This window comes from Anopheles funestus, chromosome 2RL (assembly GCF_943734845.2).
Source record: "Anopheles funestus chromosome 2RL, idAnoFuneDA-416_04, whole genome shotgun sequence".
NCBI classification, from domain to species: Eukaryota; Metazoa; Arthropoda; class Insecta; order Diptera; family Culicidae; genus Anopheles; species Anopheles funestus.
Window position 1 is genome coordinate 24,692,708 of NC_064598.1, and position 26,924 is coordinate 24,719,631.

At 41.9% G+C, this 26,924-nt stretch overlaps 1 protein-coding gene across 28 annotated transcripts in view; it reads left to right on the top strand.

The window, feature by feature from the left end:
• LOC125775215 (polypyrimidine tract-binding protein 1) overlaps positions 1-26,924 on the top strand; it is a 308,123-nt gene that overhangs the window by 247,989 nt on the left and 33,210 nt on the right. For 27 of the 28 annotated variants that reach the window (XR_007421153.1, XM_049445790.1, XM_049445800.1 and 24 more), the window contains one exon: positions 20,652-20,778. Coding sequence is in view for 27 of the 28 variants with exons in the window: in XM_049445790.1 (XP_049301747.1) it covers positions 20,652-20,778 (127 nt within the window). In the remaining variant the exon portion in view is untranslated. The remainder of the gene's footprint in view (positions 1-20,651; positions 20,779-26,924) is intronic. The other variant, XM_049445775.1, reaches the window with a different exon arrangement.

Sequence of the window (26,924 nt, forward strand, 5' to 3'; positions counted from 1 at the left end):
TCAGGATGCATTTGAGTTTTGAGTACTTTCATTGCCTGCATTTGCGGTTAGTAGTGAGGCACACACGTCTGCTGGAGAAGCTGATTTGAATATGAAAAGTTAAGCCCGTCGTTTTATCATCGAGTGCGAAGCAATGTAGGACATGTGCACTATGGCAAAACTATTGCTACGGTTCTGTACCGGAGAATGTTTCGCATCCACTAGCATCCACAGTGGGAATCCGAGAATTTCTCGGAGTGGAGTATTATCATCCACCAATACAATGCACGCGCCGGAATCAGTAGGAAGTGATTGTAATGCGATGAATGTTGTTAAGTTGAGATTGTTTTGCATAAGTTTGTGGCATCCGGTAGTACTGATTTCGATTATTTTGAACTTCACATCGAAATAAGCGTGTAAGAGATATGACTGAAGAAGAGGACGAAAAGGTTCGAATTGTCCCAAAATACAAGCTTCAAGATGTTCACATATTTGCACAGTCAAAGATACGCTTAGCCATCGATGACCTTAAGCTGTTAAATCCAGCTCTCAAATGACATGCTTACCCGCTAGACCACCGCAGTCAACCGTGGTGGGTGCCGTGGGGATTCAAAGAGTGCTCAGAATTCCATTTTCCATACATGTTCCATTTATGGTTGCGAGTCACCCGTGTGACTACTAGGGCTTACTATTGCGTTTTGGCGCGCGGTAGGTAATCCTATCAACGACAGTGAGAAAAGCTCCATCTATAGATGGGACACCATATACGCAAGGTGTTACTGGTCTAAACGAAAAAAAAATCCTCGAGTGTTATTCGCCAATTTCCCTTATGTCCGAGTAGCATATCCCTACTCTTACCTTACTGGTCGAACAGCATGTGCCACCCATTGACTTGGAACGTTCAATCGATTATCACCTTCGGCATTCCCATCGCCCGTGTTTTTTTTTCAACTGTTTGAACCACATTGTTGTTGCTACACGGTACTTTTCATTCAATTTTCCGTTAGCTTTAGCGAGGGGCTTTACTTTTTTTTCTTCCCCACACTTTTGTTCGGTTCGAGTTCCTGCGGAGATTTCCAGGTCAAAATGGTAAAGCTACTAGAGTCCGTTTTTTGTTCTGTCGGTACGGTGCTACACACACACAGACACATATATAATCGCATGAAAAGCGATGAAGTTTAAGTAAATAAAATGTTCACCAATCTTCCTTCTACGCGCGATATGCTTGAATCCAAAACAAAAAAGAGCGAATTCCCTTCAATACGGACGAAACTTTGTGATACGGACGAAGGATGTGATGGTAGAAACGAAAAGGAAGCAAAAAAAGCAGGAAGCGAATGCTTAGTTTTTCCGATGAAAAGCGTAAAATGGAAAGCGCGTCATGCTTAATGTGTTTACTTTAAATTTTGTGAGCCGTTAATTGCGTTTTTGTTTTGCGGTTTTGGCTCAGCAAATTTTTGGTGGTACTTTTGTGTTTATTTGCTCTCGTCTAGTGATTTGCTGATTGTTTTCTTAACGAAAATAAAAAGGCAGAGTAGATTTTTTTTATATTTCTTTTTTTTTGGTTGGTTATTGCTTTCGAAACAAATGTTCAACTTTCTTCGAAAACAAATGGAAAATAGCTTACATTCTTTTCTTTTTCTTCCATGTCCCCGTCTTTGGTGCTTCACCTACGTTGGTGAGCAGATTGTTGCAATCAATTTACCAGAACGGTAAAATTTCGTTAAATCAAGCCCAGTGTACCATGTACTATCTGTATCCTTTTGCTGATGGTTTCGTAGGTGGAGATATCCAACATACCGACCGGTAGGAAGATATCAACCAACCAACCCCGAAATATGGTACAGAATCCTGGTTGAAGATTGAACTGAAATTCGGCACTCTCTACACCTTTTCGACACAGAGATGCTTGACTTTATTCCCCTCCCTATTCCGATGCATTTTGCCTTTGGTCTGTGTGGCCGTGTCCACCCAATGTGGTGTCGTCGTAAATAACTTCATTCCGTAAGGAATGTTTCTTTCACATCGTCGTCGGGAAAAAATATTACCAGTGGTTTAAGCTTTGTTGTTTACGAAACGACACGGGAACGATTGATTGAACCAAGTTAAGCGTATGTGGATGTATGGGAACGTGAAAGAAGACAAAAAAAGCTTTTTGCTTGTGCTCAGGAATGCTTCAGGATATCCTAACCCGCCATACTGCTAAAGCGTAAAAAATAAATGGTATATGTCCTAAGCAACTGGATGAAGCCGCAGACGGTTGTGTGGTGAACGTATTTTCCCTGCCAGAACAGCGAACCATTTCCAGAATGCTACCAGTTTCACAATGGTTGCAATAGAAGGGTGTAAGGTGCAAGAGTCGTTAGTTTTTTGCCGTTTTGCAGTTTGTTGTGGAAGCAGGAGTTGCCAGTAGAAGATCGCCGTGGTTGTCGTTAATGCTTTGCGAGCTGTGAAGAAAGTGGGACAGATTGAGCAATGGTTGGTGTGTCACGAGGCAGCAGATTGAGCGTCTTCAAGTGTGCGCGACGAGTTGTCATCGTCGATAACGTGAGTGCATAGGCACAGGGACCCGGGAAGGGTACAGGACACGGTAAACCGTACACTAGACGGATGCACGTTGATGCAGTATAATGCATTTTATGCTAGCAAAAGCAAGCAAACAATGACAGTGATCGTATGAATGTTGGATGATGTTGGTTCAACTCATTTTTTCTTTCTTTACCGTGATGTCGTTCGTACAATAGAGCAGTCTGTAATGTATGAGATTATTAATTCATTTTTATTGGAAAATTCCTTTTAAGAAATATTATTATATTTCAAGCGAAAAGAAATCCGAATAGAAGGGAATATAATTCTTCTATAAAAAGTTCTTTTATAGCTCATAATAATGCAATTCAATCCGTAGGAGAAGCTAAAATCCCTCATTTGTTTGCAAATTGCCTACCTTTAGGCGCAACAGATTTGCTAATTTTAAAATCGTTTGCTCACTTCCCATTTTTATGTTAATTTGATTTGAATTTATTTCCATTTTACATTTTTATTCATTTCTTATCTTCTTTTTATACATTTGCACAACCCCACCAGCAAATCTTCACAATTTTAATGACACTAATGTCACGATCATCATTTACAATCTTCATCAAGCGGGGTACTACTAGAATGGCAAACAAGGCAAACCAACCTTGACGGTAATGCATTATCCATGTTGCCATTGTTTGGGGCTGGGTACTGTGATGGAAAATTGTCCGGAAAAGTGGTCGAATGATGAATTGCACCTGTCCGTCTTGGTTTCCTCCAGCTACAAAAAAACTCGCGGGTGTGTGGTGGTGGTTGTAAAAGAAAGGAAAAGAATGACTCACTTCCTACGTTTAAGCGATAGCACATGGCCAAGATAAAGGCAACTACGGTGAAAATGGGGAAGTAAAAATTGCAAATAGTAACTCGCTCCAGAAAGTATGAATGCTCAGTACATTAGCCTTAGTGAGTCCCGTGTCCGAATAAGGTTTTTGGTTGGAAAATTTTTCACTATGTAAAATGCAAATCCAACCACCACGGTTAGCATCAAGTACACTTTTCGGTAGGGTGGAAAATGGTGAAGAAATGAAAAATTATTCCTCACCAAACACATACAAAGAGTTTGCTAACATTATGTAAACATTATAATCCTTCCCGACGCAAGTTCAGCAGAAACTTGTTGAAAAACGATTACTCGGCATGTCCGGCCAAACTCTATGAGCGGGTGAATGTGTTTGCCCGAGCCTTTCTTCGAACTTTCGTTGCAAAAGAAAATGCCTTACCCCAGTGTGTCTGTGTCCCGACCAGCGGTAGTTTGCTTTCGGGTTTAGCCTATGTTGGTTTTCTTTTTCCTAATCGTAGTGTCAAGCCCACAGAAAACCTTGCGGTCCGAATCATGTCAAAGTGTGGCACATGTTGAAGCGTTTGTTAAGCCTCTGCAACAAACCCACAAAACCGTATGCACACGCCATGTGTCAACAGCAGGCCGAAAGATGTGCAACAGTGTGCAACGTCGAAGTCGGGATGGTCTGTGTACGAACCAACTGGCAGCAGCTGACCTTTCCTCTCCTGCAGCTGAACTTTCCCTTTAACAGGCTAATAAAACACTCCAGCACAGAACACTGCATGTCCATCCCTGCAGATGAAGTTCAATGTAGGGCGGAACCGAAAGGAGAATTTGTTTAAAAGTGAAACAAATATATGCCTTTGCCAGGTTCGCACTGGCGCTATGTATGGTGGTCAAGCTAAAACAAAGATGCGTGCTCCGTATCGGGACCTCACCGAAGTGCGGGATTCTGTGTCCTTCGGTTCAAAAACGTTACCGATGCTGCTGCTGCTGTGCTCAGTGTATAAAGATGAAAGTGAATGTTATCATCGTCACACTCATTTGGTTTTATAGGTTGTGTGTTTTACCCTACGGTTTTCTAGTGGTTCTGCTGGAAACAATCTGTTGCCGGGGGTATTATAGGAAGGTATCGGCGAGCTTTCCCCCTTTGGCAGGTCACAGCACCTTCGACGTGTTGTCATTGTCGAGAAATTGACCTCTGATCCCCATCGGTCGGTTGTTAGTGTTGGAAGCTTTTCAGTCAAACGTGAACCGTAGGCAACCGTGTTGCATCGGCTTTTGATCGAAGTACCGCAACGAGAGGATTGTCGTGTGGAGTTGTGAAGTTGTAGGGTAAAAGGGATAAATTGTAGCTTAGCGATAATTAGCATGTGGATCAGCTGGATACTTGTGCCAGGATGCGGTCAGCCAACGATACAATGGGAAGCAAAAAAAACTTCCTCTCTCGTACATTGTGTTGGTTTTGTCGGAAAGTCTATTCAGCGTGGGTACAAGTACGCAAACGGTTCGATACTGTTCATCCGCACTACTTTTACAAATCATCTTGATCAAACCCCGCTCGCTACAAAACACAAACACTCGGTGTGGATATGCTTTACAATGCGTACAGCGAGAATAGTACTAGACATTCCGTGTTGAGTTTTAATTAGCGTTATATCGTGCTTTTCCACTGCACTTATGCTGAATGGTAATTGTTTGATTGAGATGACTTCAACTTTGAAGGCCTTAGGTGTATATTTATACAAACGCTTTTAGAAGTTGCTACTTAACTCCATCAAATAGTTTCTTATTATGTCACCTTTAAACCCAAATACTTATAATAAAAATATAAATAGGTTTTAAAGAGGAAAACAATAGAAATTTATATAAAAAGAAATCTTTAGTCAGCAAAAACAGGCTTCTGGAAATAATTGCATCATTATCAAATGAGATGTAAAGTATGTTTCCGCTTTTGCTGATGCATATTAACCTTGCCCAAGTTTCTTCAAAAACCACCAATTTCCGCTGAGTTGAACGGAACATAACGAAAAAATTATTCTTGTGTGTGTAAAGTGGGTCCTTTTTGACTGGGTCTACGCTCCAATAGCTTCATGACTAGTTGCAGCTTAGCGTTTCTAATGTGTTGTACCATGCCTTGTACCGATTGTTCAATAACGCCAAATTCAATTCAAAAACAATATTTACTTTACCTTTCCCGGCCAGTCTCGATTGGTACGCAAGTGTCTGTGTATGTATGCCCTATTTAATGTTTACTCTCGTTTCTTCTTTTCTTCTCCCCAAAAACCAGGTAAGTTTCCGGTTGGAAGGAATCCGGCATCCCGTGTCCGAACACCGCCGAACTACACACAATCAGTGAAATGTAAAGTTTTGTGTCCTGGAAAATGAGGTAGAGTACATGTTGTGGCCGACCTGTTGAAAATGCCTTCGCTTGTGCTACACAGCAAAAGGCGTCTATCCCGAACCTTGCGTGGTGTGTGTGTGTGTGTGCCTGTGCCTACCCACCCACCCGCAAGGCATATTTTCCATTTGGAAATTGGCAAGACATGACACGAAGAAGCGACATTCACCCAGAACTCAAGGTGGGGTGGAGAAGGAGGCTTGAGAAGGGCACATGCTGCTAACCCCATACTACCGGGAGTAGTCCATTGTACAGGAGAAAGGAAAATAAGAGCGCACAACCATACAATGCATTTTCAAGTTCCTTTTCACCTCGACGGCATTGGTTGGAGACGGTTTTTGGTGTGCAAACATGGCGTGTAGAGAACGTAAAACCAACAAGTACTTTCCGGTTTCGATGTGTGCATGTGGTGGTATTCCATTGTTAGGCTGTTGGACTCCCCTTGCCAATGGGTAACATTGGGTTAGCCGTCGGCGAACAACGAACCTGCGAAAAACCCCACGCCCTGTTTGCTGGTGGTGTGAGTAGCCATAAAACCTCACCATGTTCTGTGAACTAATTTTGGACAACGAGTCTCCGTTGTCTAGCGTGAAGTGAAGCTTGAAGGCAACCGGGCAAGCTATTCAACTGCAAAATTGGAGCTGAAAAAAAACAACCCGTACAAAACCGCTACTACCGGTGGTGGTGTCCGATGGTTTTTTGGGAGGGCGTCTCATGTTTTTAGGCATTGTCGGCACCATTATTTTACAGACCTTCTAGCACGAGACGACGCACCAGGGTGGTACAATGTAGTAGGGCAGCAGTTTGTGTATGATCGGTGGATGTTGTATGCTGCTTTCCGGAGGGCAAATCCTTTCCCGTCGAATCTGGAGGTTGCTTTGTGTCTGAAGCAATAATCGAAGTGCGAAGTGTAATTGTCACTACGTACGAAGTGTGTCCTCGGCACTACTCGTTTAGTTAATTAGCGCAGTGCTAACTATTGTGCTGTCAATGTTTCTTTTAATTACCGTTTATGGACTTAATGTAAAATAATCCCCAGTCTGGAATTGTTGTCATAATCAAGCGACAATAGACTGTTGTTCATACAAACTGCTTCGTTGTGGTCCAACATATTGATGAGTAATCGCTTAACTCACAATCGCTGGAGGCTTTAGGCTCTGGTTATCGATTTTATGAGCGCTTTCGCGGCAATCGTCGATAAGAATCTTAATTCTGCTCACGTCTTTTCACGTCCTACAGTATGATTGCTCATGTGACCACTTGTTCGAGTCAATAAATAACGATAGAATTTTGATTGCACTTAATCACATCTCACACCACGCACTCAAGCAACCCATCAGTTTTGGTCATCACCCTTAAAAAAGGGTAAACGTTATCATGAATCGTCCCCATATCCCAAAACCCAATGTTTCGACCGATTTCAAGTCTGTTCGACGGAAAAGGTAAATGAAAGCTTTCGCGTTATCGTTGCTCGAGCTACGGCGTGGAATGAAATCCTTCCGGCCGTGTTAGGTCGTTCGCAGACAAACGATAAAGTGTGTGTATGTGTGTGTTAGTTGTCGGGATTGGTGACACTTTGCAGTACACACCTTTCGCTAGAAGTGGCTCAGCTGTGAGCGAGATGCCATCACAAAATTGACCCCAAAGTGCCGTGAGGAGGTGTGAGGTGGATGAATGAACCGGCCCCGATCCAACAAGCCGGAGACGCGTCACGACGAACGAGGCGAAATAAATCCATCAACAATCGTGTTAATAATTAAAACCAATTATAAACTTTGTTCATTATATGCCCGAGCATGGTAAGAGCCAGAGAACAATGGCCGGGTCAACTCTGGTATCCAGTTTGTACCTGGGACAACTAGGACGAGAGTGAAAACCGTCGCACAATGGAGAGAATCCCACAGGAGGACGACCTTTAAATTGGCTATGGATATGTCTTGGTGGAGGGATACCGCACCGGTAGGCAACCAAAAACTGTCCGGTAAAGCATTCGGTGGCACTTCGGTGAGAGCGTGCTTAAATTTAAACAAATCGTCACCCTCTGGCAATAGCACCACACGAAAATTCATTCACTTTCATTCACCGTGACCGACCGTGTGAATGGTAAAGTATACCTTAATATCGTTGCTCTGTTCGTTTTGTTTTAGCAGCTGGCTTCTTCTTCCGGTTAAAAGTGAGTGCCACACTTCTTACGTGGCAGGATGCTACCATTACTGGGATATAATGTAGCCGTCTTTAAACGCTTGTTTAATGATGCTCCAACCGTACCAGGCTGTTTCACGCGAACTCTTGGCAACAGCGTATCGGATCGATAATGACAAACGAAAGGTATGAGGATGAGAATGCTTCCAGCCGATAATGCGCGTGTCGTTATCCGTGTTTCGTGTGCCATGCTGTTGGCTTCATAAGTTAGCAGAAGGAACGGCGATTGATTGGAGAAGGAAGTGCATTAACGCTTACCCAACATTTACCAACGTAGAACAGCGAGTACCCGGCTTGTGCTTTGTGGTGTGTAATTGACCTAAAAGGCAACCGAGATGAAGGGAGAGTGTCTTAGCATCTTAGGGCAGAAATCGAGACACTCTGACGACGATGAGAAGCAACATGTGAACGTTAGTGTTTGGCATACCGATGAACATTCCTTTCTTCAACATCTTCAACTCAACGCTTGAAGAAATACGCGCTTGAAGGGAAACTTTCTCCAACAACGCTAAGAACAAGTTCGCAAGATACGCGTCACTAGAGGGTAGAAATCCGACCAAGAGTGGGACAGTTTTCGGGGTTCTTAGTTACGCCTAATTGCGACCAAATCGAGTGTGCTGATTCTTCCCGACGTTAGATTTGTGCCTTTTGGCCAAGAAAACCCCGATGCGTGGAAATTCTTTCAAGACATTCGTCGACACATCCTCAGACTGGCTGTGCTTGTGTGGCGTGTATAACCAACGTGAAGTTGACATGAAAAGTCAACCTTACCATAGCTGAGGCAACAAGTTACTTCATTTGATCCACTTGTTGGTTTCCCCGTTGGTTATCGGTTGGATGTCGTGCGTTCATGTGCTACACGAAACCTGCCCAAAACGCTACTGTGTGCCTTGCAACACTTGATTGTGTTTAAGAACGGCGCTCACGGTAAGAATGTTAGACTTTGCTTTTTTCATTTACGAGCAAAGGGAGTAATGGCCATATTTTGTTAATTTGCCTCAGTACCTCAGTAAAAAGGATCGATAATATTTTCCCTGCACGTGAGACACGTCTATTAGGCCAATGTTGTAGTTAAAAGATCGCTTCCATGATATGTTGGGAGCAAAAAATATTTGTTTTTAATTTTGTTTCATCTTTTTTATGTAATTTTTGTAATCTTACTGTTAATTTAAATTGTCCTTCTGCTCGACAGCAGCGAAATCATGCTTTTCCTCCGGTTGTCTGATTGAAATGATAAGAAAAATAATTTCTTTTTCTCTTCATCAACATCACTAACTTTGCCTTTTTCCCATTATTTCTTAAATTAAAGTCGGCGCACTCGCGTTGGATAAAAGAAAAAAAAAGTTCATCAGTTAATTGTATCTTGGGCGGGTGTGGGATTGACTCGGTACACTTCCAAAACGCACCCATCATCATGTCCTTGATCTCATCTATCACGAAACCTTCATGCGAACGACCTTCCATAATGTTTTCTTCCACACAAACACACACACCCACAAGAGTCGCCACCGTCTCCCTTCCAGTACAGCAGAAGCAGGCACCCGAAACGCATTTCATCATTGCGGGTCGAAACGTTTAATTCGACATCATTATCAGTCATCCGCAGACGCGCAAAGCATGAGTCGGTGTATTTCAGTAGCGCGCACACACAGTAATCGTCTCTGTCGCTTTGCAGACGATCGAGATTGTACCGAGTGTGCTACCGTCGGTTCTCTTCTCATCCGATTTTCGACCGACCGTACTTAGTCGGCACACAGTAGCTATTTGCAGTGCTTTAAAACCTCCCGCATCTCGTCTGCCCTAATCGCAGATGGGTGGAAAAGTCACGTCCGCGTATTGCGGGACACCAATGCCCCCGAAGTGTACGGATGAAAAATAAGCTCAATGACATCGTCATTATCGTTCGGGCTTTGTAGCGTCAGTGCGAGTCCAAATATCACCACGACCAGGGTAAGCCTCCATTTTTCCTGCCTGCACGAAATGTTGTGGGAAAAAAAACGTCGCACCATCATCAGTCAATCTCGGCCAACGGACGTAGTGAAAAGGAGCGCTTTTTAACACACAAACACACACACCTCCGGAAAAGAAGGATCACGAGTACGCAATTTTACCGAAGGACTGTAGCCGAAACGCGGGGGGAATCATGCAAGACCCAGAACACTTCACTTCCGCACCCGATTCAATTACTTTAATGCCTGTTTAATTTCCCGTCTTCTGCCTGTGGGCAGGGGAGGGGTGTGGTACGCCAATAGTGGGGGATGTTGTTTTGTTTGCCTTCGAACCTTCGATCGTATAGCGAATATGGTGCAATGTTGCGAAAAGTAGAGCAATGATAATAACGAAGAAAACACCCAACGAAGAACGGAGCTCCCCGGCAGCCAAAAAGTAATGAGAAATATCCACAGCAAAAAGAAAAAAAGAAACATTTTGATTTTCTTTTTTTCTCCCCATTGCCGAGTACCGAAAGCCAGCCACCAAATAGTCCGCCTTTTTTAATGCTTGTGACAAAAAAAAACATGCAAAAAAAGTCTGCGGTTTATAAATCCTGCAGCGTTACTGTTTGTTTACGCTGTTTGTACGGTGTCTCCACGAACGTTGTAACGCCGCAGGAAGAGAATGGAACTACAGAGCCAAACGCACGAAATGACACGCATATGTCATTAGTATCCTACGGTACCTTTTCCCACTTTTTCCCTGCCGCACCCGACCCGTCCGTTCCCAGCGTTCCATTGATTGAAGGAGGCGCCAGGTGGCGCTTAAGATGCTGTTCCGCAGCTTTAATAATAATCACCCTGGCAAACACCAGCCCAACAAGCCGTGCCAAGCTGTCGGTACTGATGCTCCGACAGATTGTTAAAACATAAACCGCCCCGCAGTCTACGAAGCAGCTCGAGAGCCGTGTGGAACAGGAAGAAGTAGTGCAATTAGGGCCCGCGCCAGAGTCTTCTATCGCTCACCCACGCTCCCGGAAAGCCGTATACGCTTTTGGAGCATTATTTCAAATTTTAAACGAGCAGATTTTCCACGTAAAGTCATCGCTTCCAGGCACCAATTGCTGCTGTAATGTTGTAAAAAAAAAACGAAAAACGCTTGTTTGTTGGGCGCGCGGAAGCGATATGGAAAACTTCAAACGAAGGAAAATTATTTACAATGTGTTAGATGAGTTTACAAAATGCGTTTTTTCTGTTAGTTGTCTTTTATACAGTTCTGTAAGCTTGAAACGTAAGCTTTAAAGAATAGCGAGGTTAATGAGCGTTTTTTTTTTTAATTTTGAGTTGAACGTTTTCCTTTTTCCATTTTTTTTAAACCATGATAATGTGAAAAAAATTCTTTTATGATTCTCATTTCCATACACATGTAAACAAAGTTTGGTCTGGTTGTCTGTAAATGGAACCAATGCATACACACCCCCTGATGAGATTGGTGATGATGTGCCCGGTTGTTTGTAATGTGTTGTAATTTGACGACCGACACCATTGCACATTAGTCCCGCAGTTTTGCTTACAAGTCTGCCTGTTTTTTTTTATTAATTTATTACATCAGCTTTTGAAATGCTAGGTGTACCGCTAGCCCCCGGGACACGCTGGAAATAGATTTCAATGGTCCAAACGGTATATACCGCTGCCTGCTAAATACTGCTGCAACAGCAGTAATAGGTAAACGAAAATCTGAACAGAAGAGGAGGACAACAACGAAAAAAAAACGCAACCGCTCTGAAACAAACAAAACTCCAAATAAACGGTCCAGTTCATCCAAACACCCTAGATTATGTCAGCAGTTTGTTCACAAAACGTGCTGCGCACGTTACGTTTATTTGACTCCGATCGTACGGACATAGAAAATGGGGGAAAAGCGGTAACGGTAGCAAACAAAATGGTTTCGGTTTGTTTTCCCGTTTTATTTCCACCCCGTTATTCCACCGTTGCAGTGAACCCGGGGGATGGGTTTTTGATATGTTTAACCGCCAGGCCATCATGTCCGGAGGAGGAGGTTTTGTTGCTTCTCAACGCGCTACTGTGTTATGCTTGCATAACTAACAGGCGCAATCGTTTTGGTGGAAACTTGCTGAAAACCATTTGTCTTCCTTTTTTGCACTGATTTCTCATCCGAGCGGTGTACGCGTGTTTGCATGATGCTGCTGTTCTATGTTGTCGCTGAATTAGTGCTACACTCAGCAAGTGCAATCCATCATTTTCTGTTTTCTGTATTTCATTGCTGGTCTCGGGGAATGGGGGTTTTTATTTCGGCAAACGGTGGTTCACATTACCTGGTTTCGTGCTGGTAAATTGACTACGAAACATGAATCAAGCGAGCTTGAACGATGAAAGTACCATTCATAAACGCACAGTTTAGATGTGTTTTAAGTGGATTAAAAATTCCTGTTATCGGCATTTGCTAAAGCAACAAAAGTCAACATTTAATAAATCATACAGTAATATGCCATTCAGTGGATTCCTTTATATTTGCATATTAAAATGTATCCTTTTATATTTACTTCTCTACATTTCATCGAAACATTACTACCGCTTACTAGCAATACAAAGCACTACCTCAGCCTCTAATGTATGTTATGCATGTATTTATACATTGTTGCACTGCTTCAACAATCTCTTTTCATACGAACATTAACAGTCCGCTCCGGGTCCGGATTTAACCCTTCATCAATGGGTGGAGTCCTTTGTGCCGTGGACCCCCTTTACCGTGCGATGCAAAACAAACGGTTAATGAGTCATCGTCACTTCGTCGTCTTCGTTCAAGTGTTCATCAGCAGGCTCCAGTGGTACCAGTGGTACTCGACTCGGTTCCGATCCCTCGAATGGGTTCGTTCTTCGTACCCTTCCATTACACGCATCACAGTCGGTTTTGCAATGTTTGCTCTAGTGAAGTGAATGGGAGCGTAAAAGACAGTGTTAATTTCTTTCTGTTGAGTACAAAATTATCATCATCTCCTCCGCACTGCCTTCACATTACCCGCCAAGCAGCAGCTACCCGCCACCACAAACCACGTGGTCGTTTGGTTTCTTTCGCCATAAAAATTCTATCCGGGGGATTTTCTGTGGGTAGGGGGGAAGTACTACTGCTTGCTATGTAGGTTGAGCTTTAAGCCTTTTGTTTGCTCATTTGTTACACTCGGGACACATTTGAATGGTTTAATGAGTGTGGATTTGCTGACAGGTAGCAAGAATTTTAAAGCAACACTAGCACTTTCGAGTAAACGCAAAAGTACTGTAAATAGTACAATTTTATCGTTTAAAATGAAAAAAAAATATTGCGCTCTATTGGAATGGAAGTGAAGAGTGATATTTTTTGAACTGATATCGTATACTTTAGTTAAGGAACGGAAAAGATTTCAGCAGGTTTACTCAAAATATCCGTTTAATACTGTATATACTAGGTTCCTTTGAGAAGGTTTACTCTTATGAATCACTCAAGAGTGAATCTTAATCCTTGAGAACTCTTCTTGAATCTGAAAAAGATTCTTCAATATTTATTGAAAAAAAATCGAACCTTGGATCATTAATGAATTCTGTCATGAGTCTCAGAGATTGGCGTATAAGAGATTTGCGCATCTTCATACTACATAGTTCATCTTTATAATCGAAATTCGGAGTCATTCATTCGATTCCAAGATACTTTCAAACTGATGAATCTGAATCAGATTCACCACTCGCTCTGATTCATAGATGTACGAAATTTTAAGAGCTTCATGCATTTTCAAGGCTTTTGTTTTGGTTGAATTCTGCAACTTTATAATCGAAATTCGAAGTCATTCATTCGATTCCAAGATACTTCCAGACTCATGAATCTTAATCAAATTCACCACTCACTAGCAAAAACAAACTGATCATACCATTGTTTAAAGCTTCAGATCCGTTGTACATGGTGTTTACAAAAAATTGTATACAACCGAAATACGAACCATCGTCTGGTATGCGGGAGGTATCTTTTATCTTTCGCCCACTAATGCCATACACTCCCTCCGACCCCCAACAACTCCTTTCGCACATTCTTTAGCAGCGTTTTGATACACAAAATACCGCACATTTTAATCGTGTTCGCTTTGCGTGGAACTTCACTGTCCTCTGGCAGTATGAATTCCACTGTCGACATACCTTTATGAACTTTGTCAAAAAGCAAACTCCGCTACGGTTGACAGCTAATTGCAGTTGGTTATATGTGTGCGTTATCAATGCGTGTTTTGAAATACGGGAACAAAAGCAAAACAACACTCAATCGTTGTCACTGGCTAAAGATCAGGGTTATTACATCAAAGGCGCTGGTATATTTTACATCGCTGCTGCATCGGTGGGTATTTTTTTTTTATTTTCGTATATACGATTTTATGAATCAATTGGACATCAACAAACCACCAGAAGGCAGTACCAGTCGGTACTTTAAAATCAATAATCCGCAGTCTCGAGTGTACCGCAAATGTACCGAATTTCAATCGATTGCTCTCTCATATCCATCGAAACGAATTGGATCCCTTCGCTCCTAGCCCTGCATTGAACGTCCTGCAGCTGAACTGCTGCTAACCAGCATGCTTACATGGCGCGCCCTGTTTTATACTTCCATGGGTTACCCCTCCCCCTTCCCCAGTCTGGGTGCTCCCACATTTTCGAGAAGCCTTTTATGCCATTTCACGGTTGAACTCTCGTACGAAGAAGAGTGTGCCCGATGTTTCGTTTGCGGGGTCCTTTTTTCTGCGTCTGATCAAGAGCGGCGCTAGCTTTAAGCTTTAAGTCGACGTCCTCGGCGTACGTCCTCGAACGTTGAGTTTGAATGATCAGGGTTGCAAGAACAAAGCGAGATAAAGACGACGCGGCAACCCCCCTCAGTATGTGGGGGAGGGTGTGCCAAATTCGTCCTACTCCAATCCGCCCCATACTGTGTGAGCATTTAAAAGCAGATGAATTCAAACACATTCCATTCGGTGGAACGATCTACACACTTCCATCAATATATATACTGGCGTTGGTTCTTTGGTTAGTTTTTTTTCCCTTTCTTTTGTTTTCATTCTTCTTTACATGACTTTGTATGTTTTTTGTGTGTGTGTGGGAGGCACCCCTTTACCCCTTTTTCACGATTTGTTTTTATTCCATGGTATTTCCCTGTTCCCGGGAATCCTTTACACCGCGTACTGGAGTGTGGAGTATTTTCGGAAGGGACCTACGGCCATACACGGTTGTTCCATCCCATTTTCTCCGGGCTGTTTGTAAGCGTGCGTTGTGGGGGAAGAAAACCCATCATTCCCCAATGTCGCGGTATACGTCATCGCGATACCAATACGGCATGATATGTTCGGCGTGTATATCATCCATATAGGCAAGCGTTTGTGTACTCCCCAAAAAGGGTTACAGTGCCCGGAATGGGGTTTTGGGTGGGAAGAGAAAGTATTTACTTTTGTGTTATTGCCATTATCATGCGAACCGCTACAACCTGATCCGGCTGAGATACACCAAAAAACCGCACCCGCACCCGGTGTTAGAAGGCTTTACGCTGTCCTAAATGTGACGGATCCTCCATGGTTCGGTCGTGTACGTACGCGAGACACAACACAACGGGGAAAACGAGACACAGGTGTTGATGTGTGCTGTGCCGTGCGTGTGTGTTCATGGGGAGGACAAAAAACCTCCCCCTCGGTTTGTTGCCTACGTATGTCTAAAGTTTGTAATCTGCTGGCCCTTGTTCCATCCTCGGCGGTACTGTCAACGTCAGTACGGTTCGCATTGCAGCGAAAGCGTAATCGCATTGTTAAAGAGTTAGGGTGGCGTGGTTTTTGTCATGTCGTACTGATGTGAACCAAATCCATATGGTTTTGTGCGGTACTGTACTCCACCCCCTCATATATAGGCCAACACGATGCCAAAATTGTACCAACCTAGAACCTTAATTATGGTGGTAATATTATTCATTAGTCTCCAATTTTCATCCAATTTACATCGAAAGCGCTGGAAAAGCGTTTTGTGACGAGCTAAATTTTCCCACCCAACGTAACGGTTGTTGTTTGGTTTGTGTTTGCGGGCCCGTTGAAGATAGTTAGATAAAACGTTAAAACAATCAGAACGATTGTGTGAAGAAATTATCTTATTTTTCATGTGTATTTTCTATTTTCCTAAAAAAGCATTTTTTGTAGTTGTTTGTACAGTTTTAATAGGTAAATTAAAAATTATTTTTAAAGGATTAATTTTATTTATCTCTTTAACTTTATCTAGCCTTCTCATGGAAATGAAACGATTAAGTTATGCTACGGATTATATAGATTATTTTTAAATATCATATAAAGCCTTTTTCATTCTTCTAAAGAACAAATAAAAAAAAATACAAAAAATCTACATAACTCTTCGAACAAAACCAAACTGTTGCAGTGGTCCCACGTGTGATGGAAAAAAATAATTCTCAAAAATACGATAACATTTTTATCGTCCATAATAATCTTATCCCAAGAAAAAACAACCCTTACTTAAACATAATAGAAAAAAACAAACAAAAAATATTATCCTTCCCATTCCTTAGAAATTGAAATATTTGATACGTTTTTCCCCCCATTTTGTCAAATGTGAACGCCACTGTGTTGCTTCACCATTTTGCCCAATTTATCCATTTTACGGAATATCAAAAACACTTTAGATACCACAAATTTTGCGGTACAAGCATCGCCGAGAAAAAGGTACGAGTTTTTTGAAGATGATGATTTTCTGTACTTAAATCCTTCCCGTACCGCTCGTCCCCGGAAACTCTGGTCACCACAGCATCAGCCATGGAGCCCCATTCGTCTCCCCAAGGGACAAAGATTATTGGGGCTTCATGGGGCAGGTTACTATCAATGTAAGGGACAACAACAATGCGCTCGTTGGCTGGAGGCTTGCTTTGCCAATGGATAAGCACTAAGTGTTCCCTGAGTGCGTGTTACACTGGGTTTCGGTCATGTAAATGGATAATGGAGGTAGTCATATCAACCAGAGAAGAAAGAAGTAAAAAAACACCCACCCGATCATCGCCTGTGTCTTTGGTGGAGTGGAGAGTTCATCCCCAAAAAAACGGTGAGCGTTGAAGAATTGAAAACTTCTTCACCCAATTCCTCCGTACACTCGGACCCTTATCTCCTTCCAACCCACACGCACCACATAAGGGATCCGGTTACGGTTTCAGCTCTTATCTAAGATAAAGTCCCCCCGTTTTTGCTAGGCGTAATCTCGTCATTCCGGTAGCCACCTTACTGCCAATGTGAAGGAGTCGGCTTTTTGGGAGTTTTTCCACCTGGAAACGTGGAGTCTGCTGGTTCTAAGGGGACGGATAGAAATTTTTGGGGGTCGAATTTGTTTCATCATACACCACCACCATTGGTGGGTTTGTTTGAAGTGGCAGAAAATTGCCTACGGTACCGATCGACAAATAGAGGAGGACTATCGGGTCAGCTTTTGTAGGACGGTTCGATGGTTTTTGCCCGTTGTTTTATGCCGTGTTTATGGTTTTGTGTACAAATAGCTTAAAGATTTTCTAAATACCATCCCCATTATGCGTGAAACTTTTGTGCTAAATCTACAACTAGATAGATCAAATTGATAAACCCATTTTCTAATGAAAAATTTCCTATTTAATAATAATCGGACTTTCGATCGTAATTTTTAACATACTGTAACAGTACCTCATTACATATTTACAGATAAAACTATGATTTATTTGCCAAATTTTCATCACATTTCAACAAAGCTTAGCCCCTATCTGTCATCTTCAAAAACTCCACTCCCCAAAAACTCTACCGAACTCTACGCCTAAGCGCACCAAATTAATAATGAATCGACGACGGGCAGCGTTTCGCATTAATGTTATTTGGCATTATTAATAACGTTATCTTATCTACATAATTTTAACACCCTCTCGTAAGCAAGCAGAAACCGACAACCGTATAGCGCGTCAATGTGATTAGTCGCTGTCATCGTCTACGGCATTCGTGCTGTATTTACTTGCCCAACAGGCTAACTGAAGGATTTAGTCGCCGTTGTCGCCTTGTTAGCCTTCCGGCTTTAGTAGACATTTTCCTTCGCCGTGTGGTGTTCCTTTTACACACCCCCGCCTTTGATGCTGGTGGTCTGTTCTATTGGCCGAATTACCGGATTAAAACCGGTTACCACTTACATCTCATCATTCGGTTAGTTAAATATTGATTTTACAACGAAGCACAAAACCATTCCCTGGTGCTTCTCGAACACTCGAACAGCGTAGAGCAAATAGATGGAAGAAGGATAAAATGGACGAATGGGGACAGAATTGTATAGCAACACATACACAGTCCCATTTGATAGTGGTTGAAAAATCAACACGTTGACAACTTCCGAAAGCGCACGATCCGGACCGGCGTCCTTTCGGTGCGCCCGGTGACAAATGATGGCTTCGATGGTACCATGTAAGTGTCGGCTAAGTTCAATGAAGCATATTACCTTTTCTCACACAACGCTTGGCTTCCTTTTTTGGCCCTGTCTCCATTCGCAATTCGGTTTTCACCCGCCCGAATTGGTTAAGATATGGTACAGCACGGTTGATGTTTGCGTTCGTTGAATGAGTCTGCACATACTGCACTTTTCCTTTCGCAACACAACCCGTTGAAAGGAAACCCCCATCAAACCCGTCCATCGCCCCAACTGGCGTATTGCAGAAAGCGGCAAAAAGGATTGTCATTCTATTCCGTGTTTCGAAAAACGCGTTCGACCATATACCGTGCGCCATCTGTCAGTAAATGGTTTGCAAGAGCTAAGCTGCTCTCCGGCGACACGGATGGGGGTGATGGAACACGGTAGATGGAAAACCTTTAAGTACCGGTGTAATACCCGTCTGGCACTGTGTCCACCTATCTGCCTCGACGCTTTCATGTCGTTACTTAGTTTCTTTTCAACTGTACAAAAACCCGCTTTTGCCTTACCTCTTAAGAAACCGTGCTTCAAACGATCTTGAAGAGGTGTGCCGTAAGAGAGATCCGGAAATGGGTATGTGAGGTGACATACCACTCACACCGGAACACGGAATTGGTGGAATTTCCGCCCCTCCCCAAAAGGGGGGTAGTCCAAAGAATGGCCTGAAGTTACCTTTGTTGCGAGCGTTCGGCTGACATCAGCTGGTGCTACTTTAAGGTTCCGTGTCGAAAGAAAGGAGTTTGCACTGACGGATTATGTTCGGTTTACGTTTTCATGACACCGGTGACGCTAGTGGTGGTTTGTTAAAGAAGATGGAGTTTCCCCTTTTTTTGTACCAGATAATGCCTGGGGTGAAAGGGTCAAACATTAAAGACTGATTGAAGGAGTGCAACGACAGCGATTGATTGGTCGGCAATCAAATGTTTCCTCGTTTGAAAGGTTTACATCTTGTATTGGATTTCTTGGTTTTATTTAAGTAACTTAATTTAAAGAATAAAATAAATCTATTTTTGAAGTTAAATTTTGAGTATCATCTATCTGCAAAAATAATTGAATCAATAGAACAACCAATTAACAATTATCTTTATCAAATACTTGTTAAATATTTGTGCTTTAATTTCAAATTTTGTTTACATAAAGAGAATACAAATAATTGAGAACATTCTTAAATTGTTAAACGGCTTTTTTAAACATCCCAAACTGTCCCCGAAAACAAATAAACAAACAACAGAAAAGTTCACACAAAACGAACAGCACAAGTGGGGCCCACTTGCAATATAAGTGCAAAATCCACTCGATTCGATGGTTTCAATTGCGTGAAAACAAAAGGTCCGCACAACTACTACTGTCCACGTAGCGTGATTCTGTATCGTTACGTAGGATGTGTGCAGGATGTTTTACGTTTATAACGTTTGTTTTTTTTTTATTTTCGTTTTATCACTATTTCCTTGCTAGGGAAATTCCTATATTTATGATGAAAATGTTTAATGACAATTCAGGCCGAAAAAAAACATGCAATTCTGTGAAAACCAACCGGAGCAATGAATCAAAATGGAGACCCGAGAGGAGAAAAAAAACAGACGAAAATGAAAACAAATCAACTTTTGGATCATCATTTTGTCCAGGTTTTTTTTTTTTGGTTTGTTTCGCTTTTTTTTTATTTTCAAGTAAAGTACCCCATTGGGAATCCCTCGGATAATGATCCGTTTTTGGGGGTTACGTACCGTGGAAGCAATGTTTCCGGAGCTTTACGGAACGGGTGTTAAATGTGAAAATTTTTCGATTTCCTTCATTTCGGGTTTTGTTGCGAGATTCTGGTGTGTGTTTGGCAACGGATGCAACACCCATCCCCATGTCCAAGGGTATAAATTGTCTTTTGTTTACATTGCGTGAAAATGAGATTTTTCCATCCACCGTGCTACCGTTCCTTCCTTTCGGTCGGATGCTAGTTAACACACCATGGTGTGAGGAGCATTTTGTACTCTTCCCCAATGAATACAAGGGTGTTTTCCCCGTTCCCTAGATGTGAAGTCGTTGATTGAATTACTTCGTACCATGGGAGTGGGAAAAATAAACTTCTCACCTCTTGTGTATACGTAAAAATATATGAATCATAACCACGAAATCATCGAACGTGTGTTGTAATAATAATTATGTATATCTCACCACTGACACAGTTGAAATTATTTGCTCTGGACTTACACCCTTTATATACGCATTCTCTTCTTTTCTCTCAACATTATTCTTATGTAAACTAACCTTTTCCCTCTTATTCTTTCTCTCTGCCCCCTATCTGCAGCGAGGAAGCGACGAACTACTTAGTCAAGCAGCTGTTATGGCTCCAGCGTCGGACAACAACAATCAGGATCTCGCCACCAAGAAAGCCAAACTGGACAGCACCAACACAGTGATCGGTATGGGCATCAGTAAGTGTAATCCCGTCCCGTTTCTTAATTTGCTACATTGTTTTTAAGAGTCGGGTTTTTTTAGTGTTAGTTACATTAACAAATGCGAAAGTTCCAGCAATAGTAAAATGGAATGCCTTCGAGCGGAAGACGAATAATTGAATCGAGCGGGCGGGGGTAACAATTGTCATCAGCTCGGTTTGTACATTTCACTTCCCTAGTTTTGTGCCCAAGGCGCCCTTTACTCAAACTCGTTGAGGTGGAAAATGAGCAAAATTTAAGACAAACTTCCATAGTTAGAGGATGGTACAAAAGGGGCCGGACGAAAGGGGGACGTCAGAGATAGGCCCTACGGTGTGTCGCTGGCAGATGGATCCTTTGATGTACGGTCGAGCAGATCCTCTGTCGCTTGATTATAGATAAACAATAAGAACACGCAAGCGGCACAATCTAAAACGAAGGAAGAAAAAAAAAACTCCAATACACATCGCTGGATCGTTTAAGCATTTAGCTGTGCGCCTGCGAGGTATGCAATCTGTGCGTGTGCCACGATCCAGCAGGACTGATACTGAACATTAAGATTCTATTTGAAGATGATAATCTTTACCATTGTTTCGTAGCGGTTCGCTGGCAAGTGGTGAATTTTGTGATAAAGAAGCTGTACGAGAAATCACAATAGCAACAAAAAAGGGATCCTGCCTAAGCCTCGATCGGCACGATGTGAAATCGGATGAGATGATGGTGAAAGCTTCAGAACATGCTTTCGGTTTCTCATAATTTCCCGTTAACTGTGGTGATGGAAAAAAGGGACGGAAAGGAAAAACTTCCTCCTACCTCGGAGCTACCTAAACGGCCCCACGGTCACACGACACATCTTAAGACGTATAAGGTTTCCTTACTGTCTCGGTAACTGCTAATCGGTACTCGGGATGCTCGGAATGACGAAACTGACGACCGCACGAACATGAATCAGATAATGTCAACCCCTTGGGGCGGCACGCGCATTCCTTTCCCTTCTTCCCCCGTGTACGGCACTGTCCTTTGCAAGCTGTTATCATTTAATTTCCAATTTCAAGTGATACGGTACTGGTTGGTGGTTTCGGTTTGGGTTGTGCGGCAGACTGCTCCTTCCTTCCTGGAAGCCGCACACGCCTAACCCACAACGTCCACAAAACGTCACGTCGAATGCCCTCGGGCAGAAAGTTTGACGTACGGGAAGTGGAATGGTAGTAGTAGTAGTAGTAGTAGTAGTATACGGCCGGGATCGTTTAACCAGATCCTTCGTGGTTATTGTTCAGCCGAGACAACGAGATAAAACTTTTACCTTTTAAACCGTGCCCGGGTTGTCGGTGTTCCTTCCCCCTGCCCCGGTAAGGCACTTCTTCGTACGAAAGCGAAGAGTTAGGAGATGTTAAATGATGTTTTATTCATGGTCGGTGTCTTTCCCAACCTTAGCCGGCGCGAATTGATGCGTTCGGTAGGGCATCCTTTAGAATTGTGGCCACAATTGACAACTTCCCACCGGGCGGGAGTGGGTGAGTGACACTGTAGTTGGGTTAATGTTCTACGCCCTTAAGCGGCAAAGATTTGTGCTATCGTGTGCCGGAAATGTTATAGATTTGCAATACCACTCTCTCACGTTTGAAGTTTATTTCTGAATTCGTTTGCTGGATTGTAGATAAATAAATCAAAAGTTCAACTCCACTTTTATGACTGTGCTAATTTCTAACACTGCTCATCAATATTTATCTGGTTCGTCGGGTTCGAAGTATCCGGCTATGTAAGGAGAATATTTCTAAGTTTTGTAAATTGTTGCCATAAATTAACATTACGTTAGTTTGTGCTTAATGTACATGAGATGTACCGTGTCAGCATGTATTTCTAAAATTTAATAGAAACAGATTTGTATGCTCTGGGTTTCAATTATGCAGTGATTGTTTTTCATCTTTTTATTGCAGCAAATTGAAAAACTTCCTTTGTGCTCATTTGCAATTGGATTAGATATTTAAAAATAAAATCTCTCCCCATCAACAAGAAGCAGAATTAATATATACACACACACACACACATTTTGTAACACTCAAAGGATAGCGTTCCATGCCTTTCGTTCGACTCACCTGCCATCAGTTTTCGCCACCTAATCAGGCAATTTAATTCCGCAGTGAGCAATTTAAATAAATTATATTAATTAAACGATAATGCACAACTTTATTAAAGTTGTGACCAACCGCCGGGATGACAGGTTTTGCGGTAGTTTCTCACACACAAACACACACACATACATAGTGTGTTACCTTGTTCTACTGCACCAATAATGCTTAGTGACAGTTAATTAGCGTTTTCCTGCGAACTGGCAACAAAACGTCACCGGGTCTGTATTTTCCATCCACCCACTCTTGGCGTGGTTTGTGCGTGTGTTTGGGATCGTTTCGCGAACGATGATCCTACGATTCCCACGTGCATTCCGGTACGCCTTTTGCACATTATTCCCCGTCGCCATTTGATTACGGTCGAGCACTAATGAAACCAAATTTATAACGACACCATTCGTTTTTTTTTTTGTTATCCATCCACCGCACTCGAGACCCAATTGTGAATGATCGTTAAATTTACCACCAATTTACCACTCGGAACGGATTTTATGACACTCAACTTTTTTTTTATGTGTGTCTGTATTTTGTTTTCTCTTTTATCCTTTTTAGTGAAACTCCTTTTTTTGCTCTCCATTTCACGCTTTAAAGTTTCTTCCAACGAACGATCAGTTGAAATCGTTACACCGCTTCCATCCCAATCGCTTCTTACGGCCAAATACACTCACTACAGGGTGCGTGTTTTATATTGCCTAACTTTTAAATGGCGTAAATGGGAAACGTTTTGCGAATCCTGCATAAAATTTGGCCTGGGTGCGTTTTCTGTTTCGTTTTTTTTTCACGGTACCGAATCCGGCAAACCCAGCTTGTATAGACACTTAAAGAGATTGAAGCATCGAATGTAAACGAACGGAATGGTTTTGTGTGCGAAACTTCCAACATTGAATGTCCTCTCGTACTGGTGACTTAAAAACGCATTAAAGTAATGAAAAAAGGGAGACTTCACCCCCCGATCTGATGATTTCATGCTTTTCTAGTTAAGTTTTTGGCAAAAAGTTTTTTGTGCAAAAGTTTTCCACTCGTTCCGAATATTTATGATAAATCATGGAACTTTTTGAAACGCAATGAAATAATTTCTTCACTTCCTGGTGTATTTTCGGTGACTCGGTTTGGAAGTGCGCCAAAAGACAATATGGTTGTGTATCAAATTGTTTATCAAGTTTACAAAATGAGAGAAAATGATAAATTAATTTCAGTTTTTGGATGGCATACCTTCTATAGAAACCCAATTGTACATTTAAGAAGATTAAAAGACTTCATTCGACTCATTAACGAACGTTCCTTCGTATTTAGCTAATCAGTTATCACAAGGTGAAGGAAAAAACATTTACATTCACTATATCAGTTTTCTCGCACAAGATTTCAGCAAGAATCTGAACACGGAAAGAAAAGCGAGAAAGTTAATTGATTACCTTCATCCTTTCGGCTGCTTCGGAGTGCCATTTATTACGACTCTTCCCGGCCGCTTATTAACCACTCACACGAGGGCCACTCGTTATTTTTTTGCGGGTGGTTCGGTTTTCTTTTTTTCCCCCATTCCCACCCACTATGTGGGTTGTTCAAGTGGGAACCCTAAACCATTGCCACGCGTTGCCACCACTCAATATGGTCAATGGTTCGTTTTTCCACTCGATGAAGTGTTGAAACGGGTAACGGTCATTGTGTGTGCACGCGAGCCACATTTTTGGGGTAATCAATAATAACTTCATCAAAAACGACACCGTTCTCGTCACCGTAATCGATTCGTTTTTTTTTTTGTTGCTGTTGTGTTTCGTCCAATCAATCGATACCATCGGTCATTACTGACGAGCGTTTGATTGGCGATAACGCAATCTTTCAATCCGGTTCGAACGTCGTCACGTTGTGATTCCAGTCAAGAAGTGTTTCATGCTACAGAAAAAATGGGGAAAAACAAGAAAACGTATTACCTTTTCTTTTGTGAAATACCTTAACGGTGTAGTAATGCTTTTTCACACATGAAATAATCACTTTTTTGGTGAGTGTTTCATAACGCAAATGAGCTACTGGCAATACACGATTACTGCCCCTTGCACTATCACCCCAAGCCGCAATACTGAGTAGCGATCAGTGACAGTTGAATGATTTGATTTAATGTAATCGGTTAGGTTTATAAGCTGGTTTGATGGCGCAGCATTGATTAGACTTTTAATTAAATGATTTTCAACCTCAACTACCTGGTGGGTACTACAATACATTTACTCATGTGCCATCACCATAATAGAAATGAGCATCATCATAATAATGATGAATTGCATCACTGTGGTGTCTTCAATGGAATTGTGTAATGGAGAGATTAGACCAAATTGCCACTGATTAAATGGAGCGGGAAGGAGGGTCAGCTTTGCATAATGTATTCGCGGAAAATGATCAAGTAATTGAGTGTTTGCTAATATGGGATTTTGAATGGGGTTTCTGATTTGATGCGTATGTGAATCAGCATTTTAGTAATTATTAGATATGAATGAAAAAAATGAGTTTGTACACACACACAAAAAATCTAATTACCTTCCGGTGTGCTATTCGGCAATTTATGATTATTATCATACTGCGCTAATGAAGCTTTTGTATTTTTCTTTAAATAAATTGCTTAAATTTATTCATACCTGTCGATGATTAAATGTAGTTCTATCACTGAGTGATGAATTTATAATATATTTATACAACATGACAATGAATGGAATATTTCTATTCAACCCCCACCGTGTTCCTGTTGGACATATCCTTCCTACACGATTTTTCCTTTGTGTGTGTGTGGAAAATCTATCAGTTCAGTGCCTGATGGTGATCACCATTATCTACACGTGTAGCTATCCTTCCATAGTTTTGTGTATCATTTTTTCCCGCTAACACCCATTTTCCCAAGGACATGCGAGGAACCCTTTGCAAACGAAACATCCCCTTTTTTTATTTCTCCCAAAACACCCGAAGGCAAATGTTGGACGAACGACGAAAACGGAATCCCCAAATGACTTATGATACCTAATCATGACGAAGGCCGTCACCTGTCGGTGAAGGTGGTTTTTCTTTTTCCTTGTTTCTTTCTCCTTTTCCTTTTTGCTTCTATGACCCTACCGATACCGAGAAGAAAAGGAAGGGTACCCTGGTGTACGGTGCGTAATATGGTCACAGGAGATCATTAAAAATAATCTACTACATTCATCTCCATTCCACCGTATTGGACAGGGGAATGGAATAACTGAAGAAACATCTTGGGCATACCTTTTGCCCCGTTTTGTGTACAACACGGTACCAAACAATGATTGTATGATTTTCTTTTGGCAAAGGGATGATCCATTTTCTTAAGCCGCATTGCCACTGTCGCACGGGGAAGGGTGTTCGGGTTTGGATGAAAAATTGTTGAAGAAAGCGAAAGTGAGGCTTTTTGTTTGGGTTGGGAATTGAAAATGAAAATTAATAATAGTTAGTGTTGTGATGGAAGCGTAACAAAACCACGTATGAAGCACGTATACAGTGCAACACATTCGATAACGCGTACTGAGTTTAACCAAGCAAACGATGTATAATCGACCAATTTGAGCATTTAATCTGATTACAGGATTTGAAAATTGGAGACAATTTTTCGACGTTGTTTTTAAAATTGAATGAAGCACAAACGAACTGTTGTGCTTGTAATGGAATGGTACCTTTTTATTTGTAAATCAACATTAAAATCCTTTCAACAGTAGGATTGTTACTGGCTGGCAAATGTACAATCTGATCAAATATTGATTCGTTACCGTACTACGATAAAGGCGTTTTCGCAAACCGATTTCAATCCATTTCAATAAATTTGCAACAGAAAATGTTGTTCAGTTTTCCACCCGCACTCGGTACGCAGTTTACGTTAATCCACTTGGTACACAGACGGTCGAAAAACGGCTCGTTAAACTCGCGCGAAGTTTTAATTCGATTTCAACTACGTATTTTATTTCCGTAGGCAGTCAACCTTCAGCGTAAGCGAACGGGAGGAGAGGGATTTCGAAACGATTTCGAAAT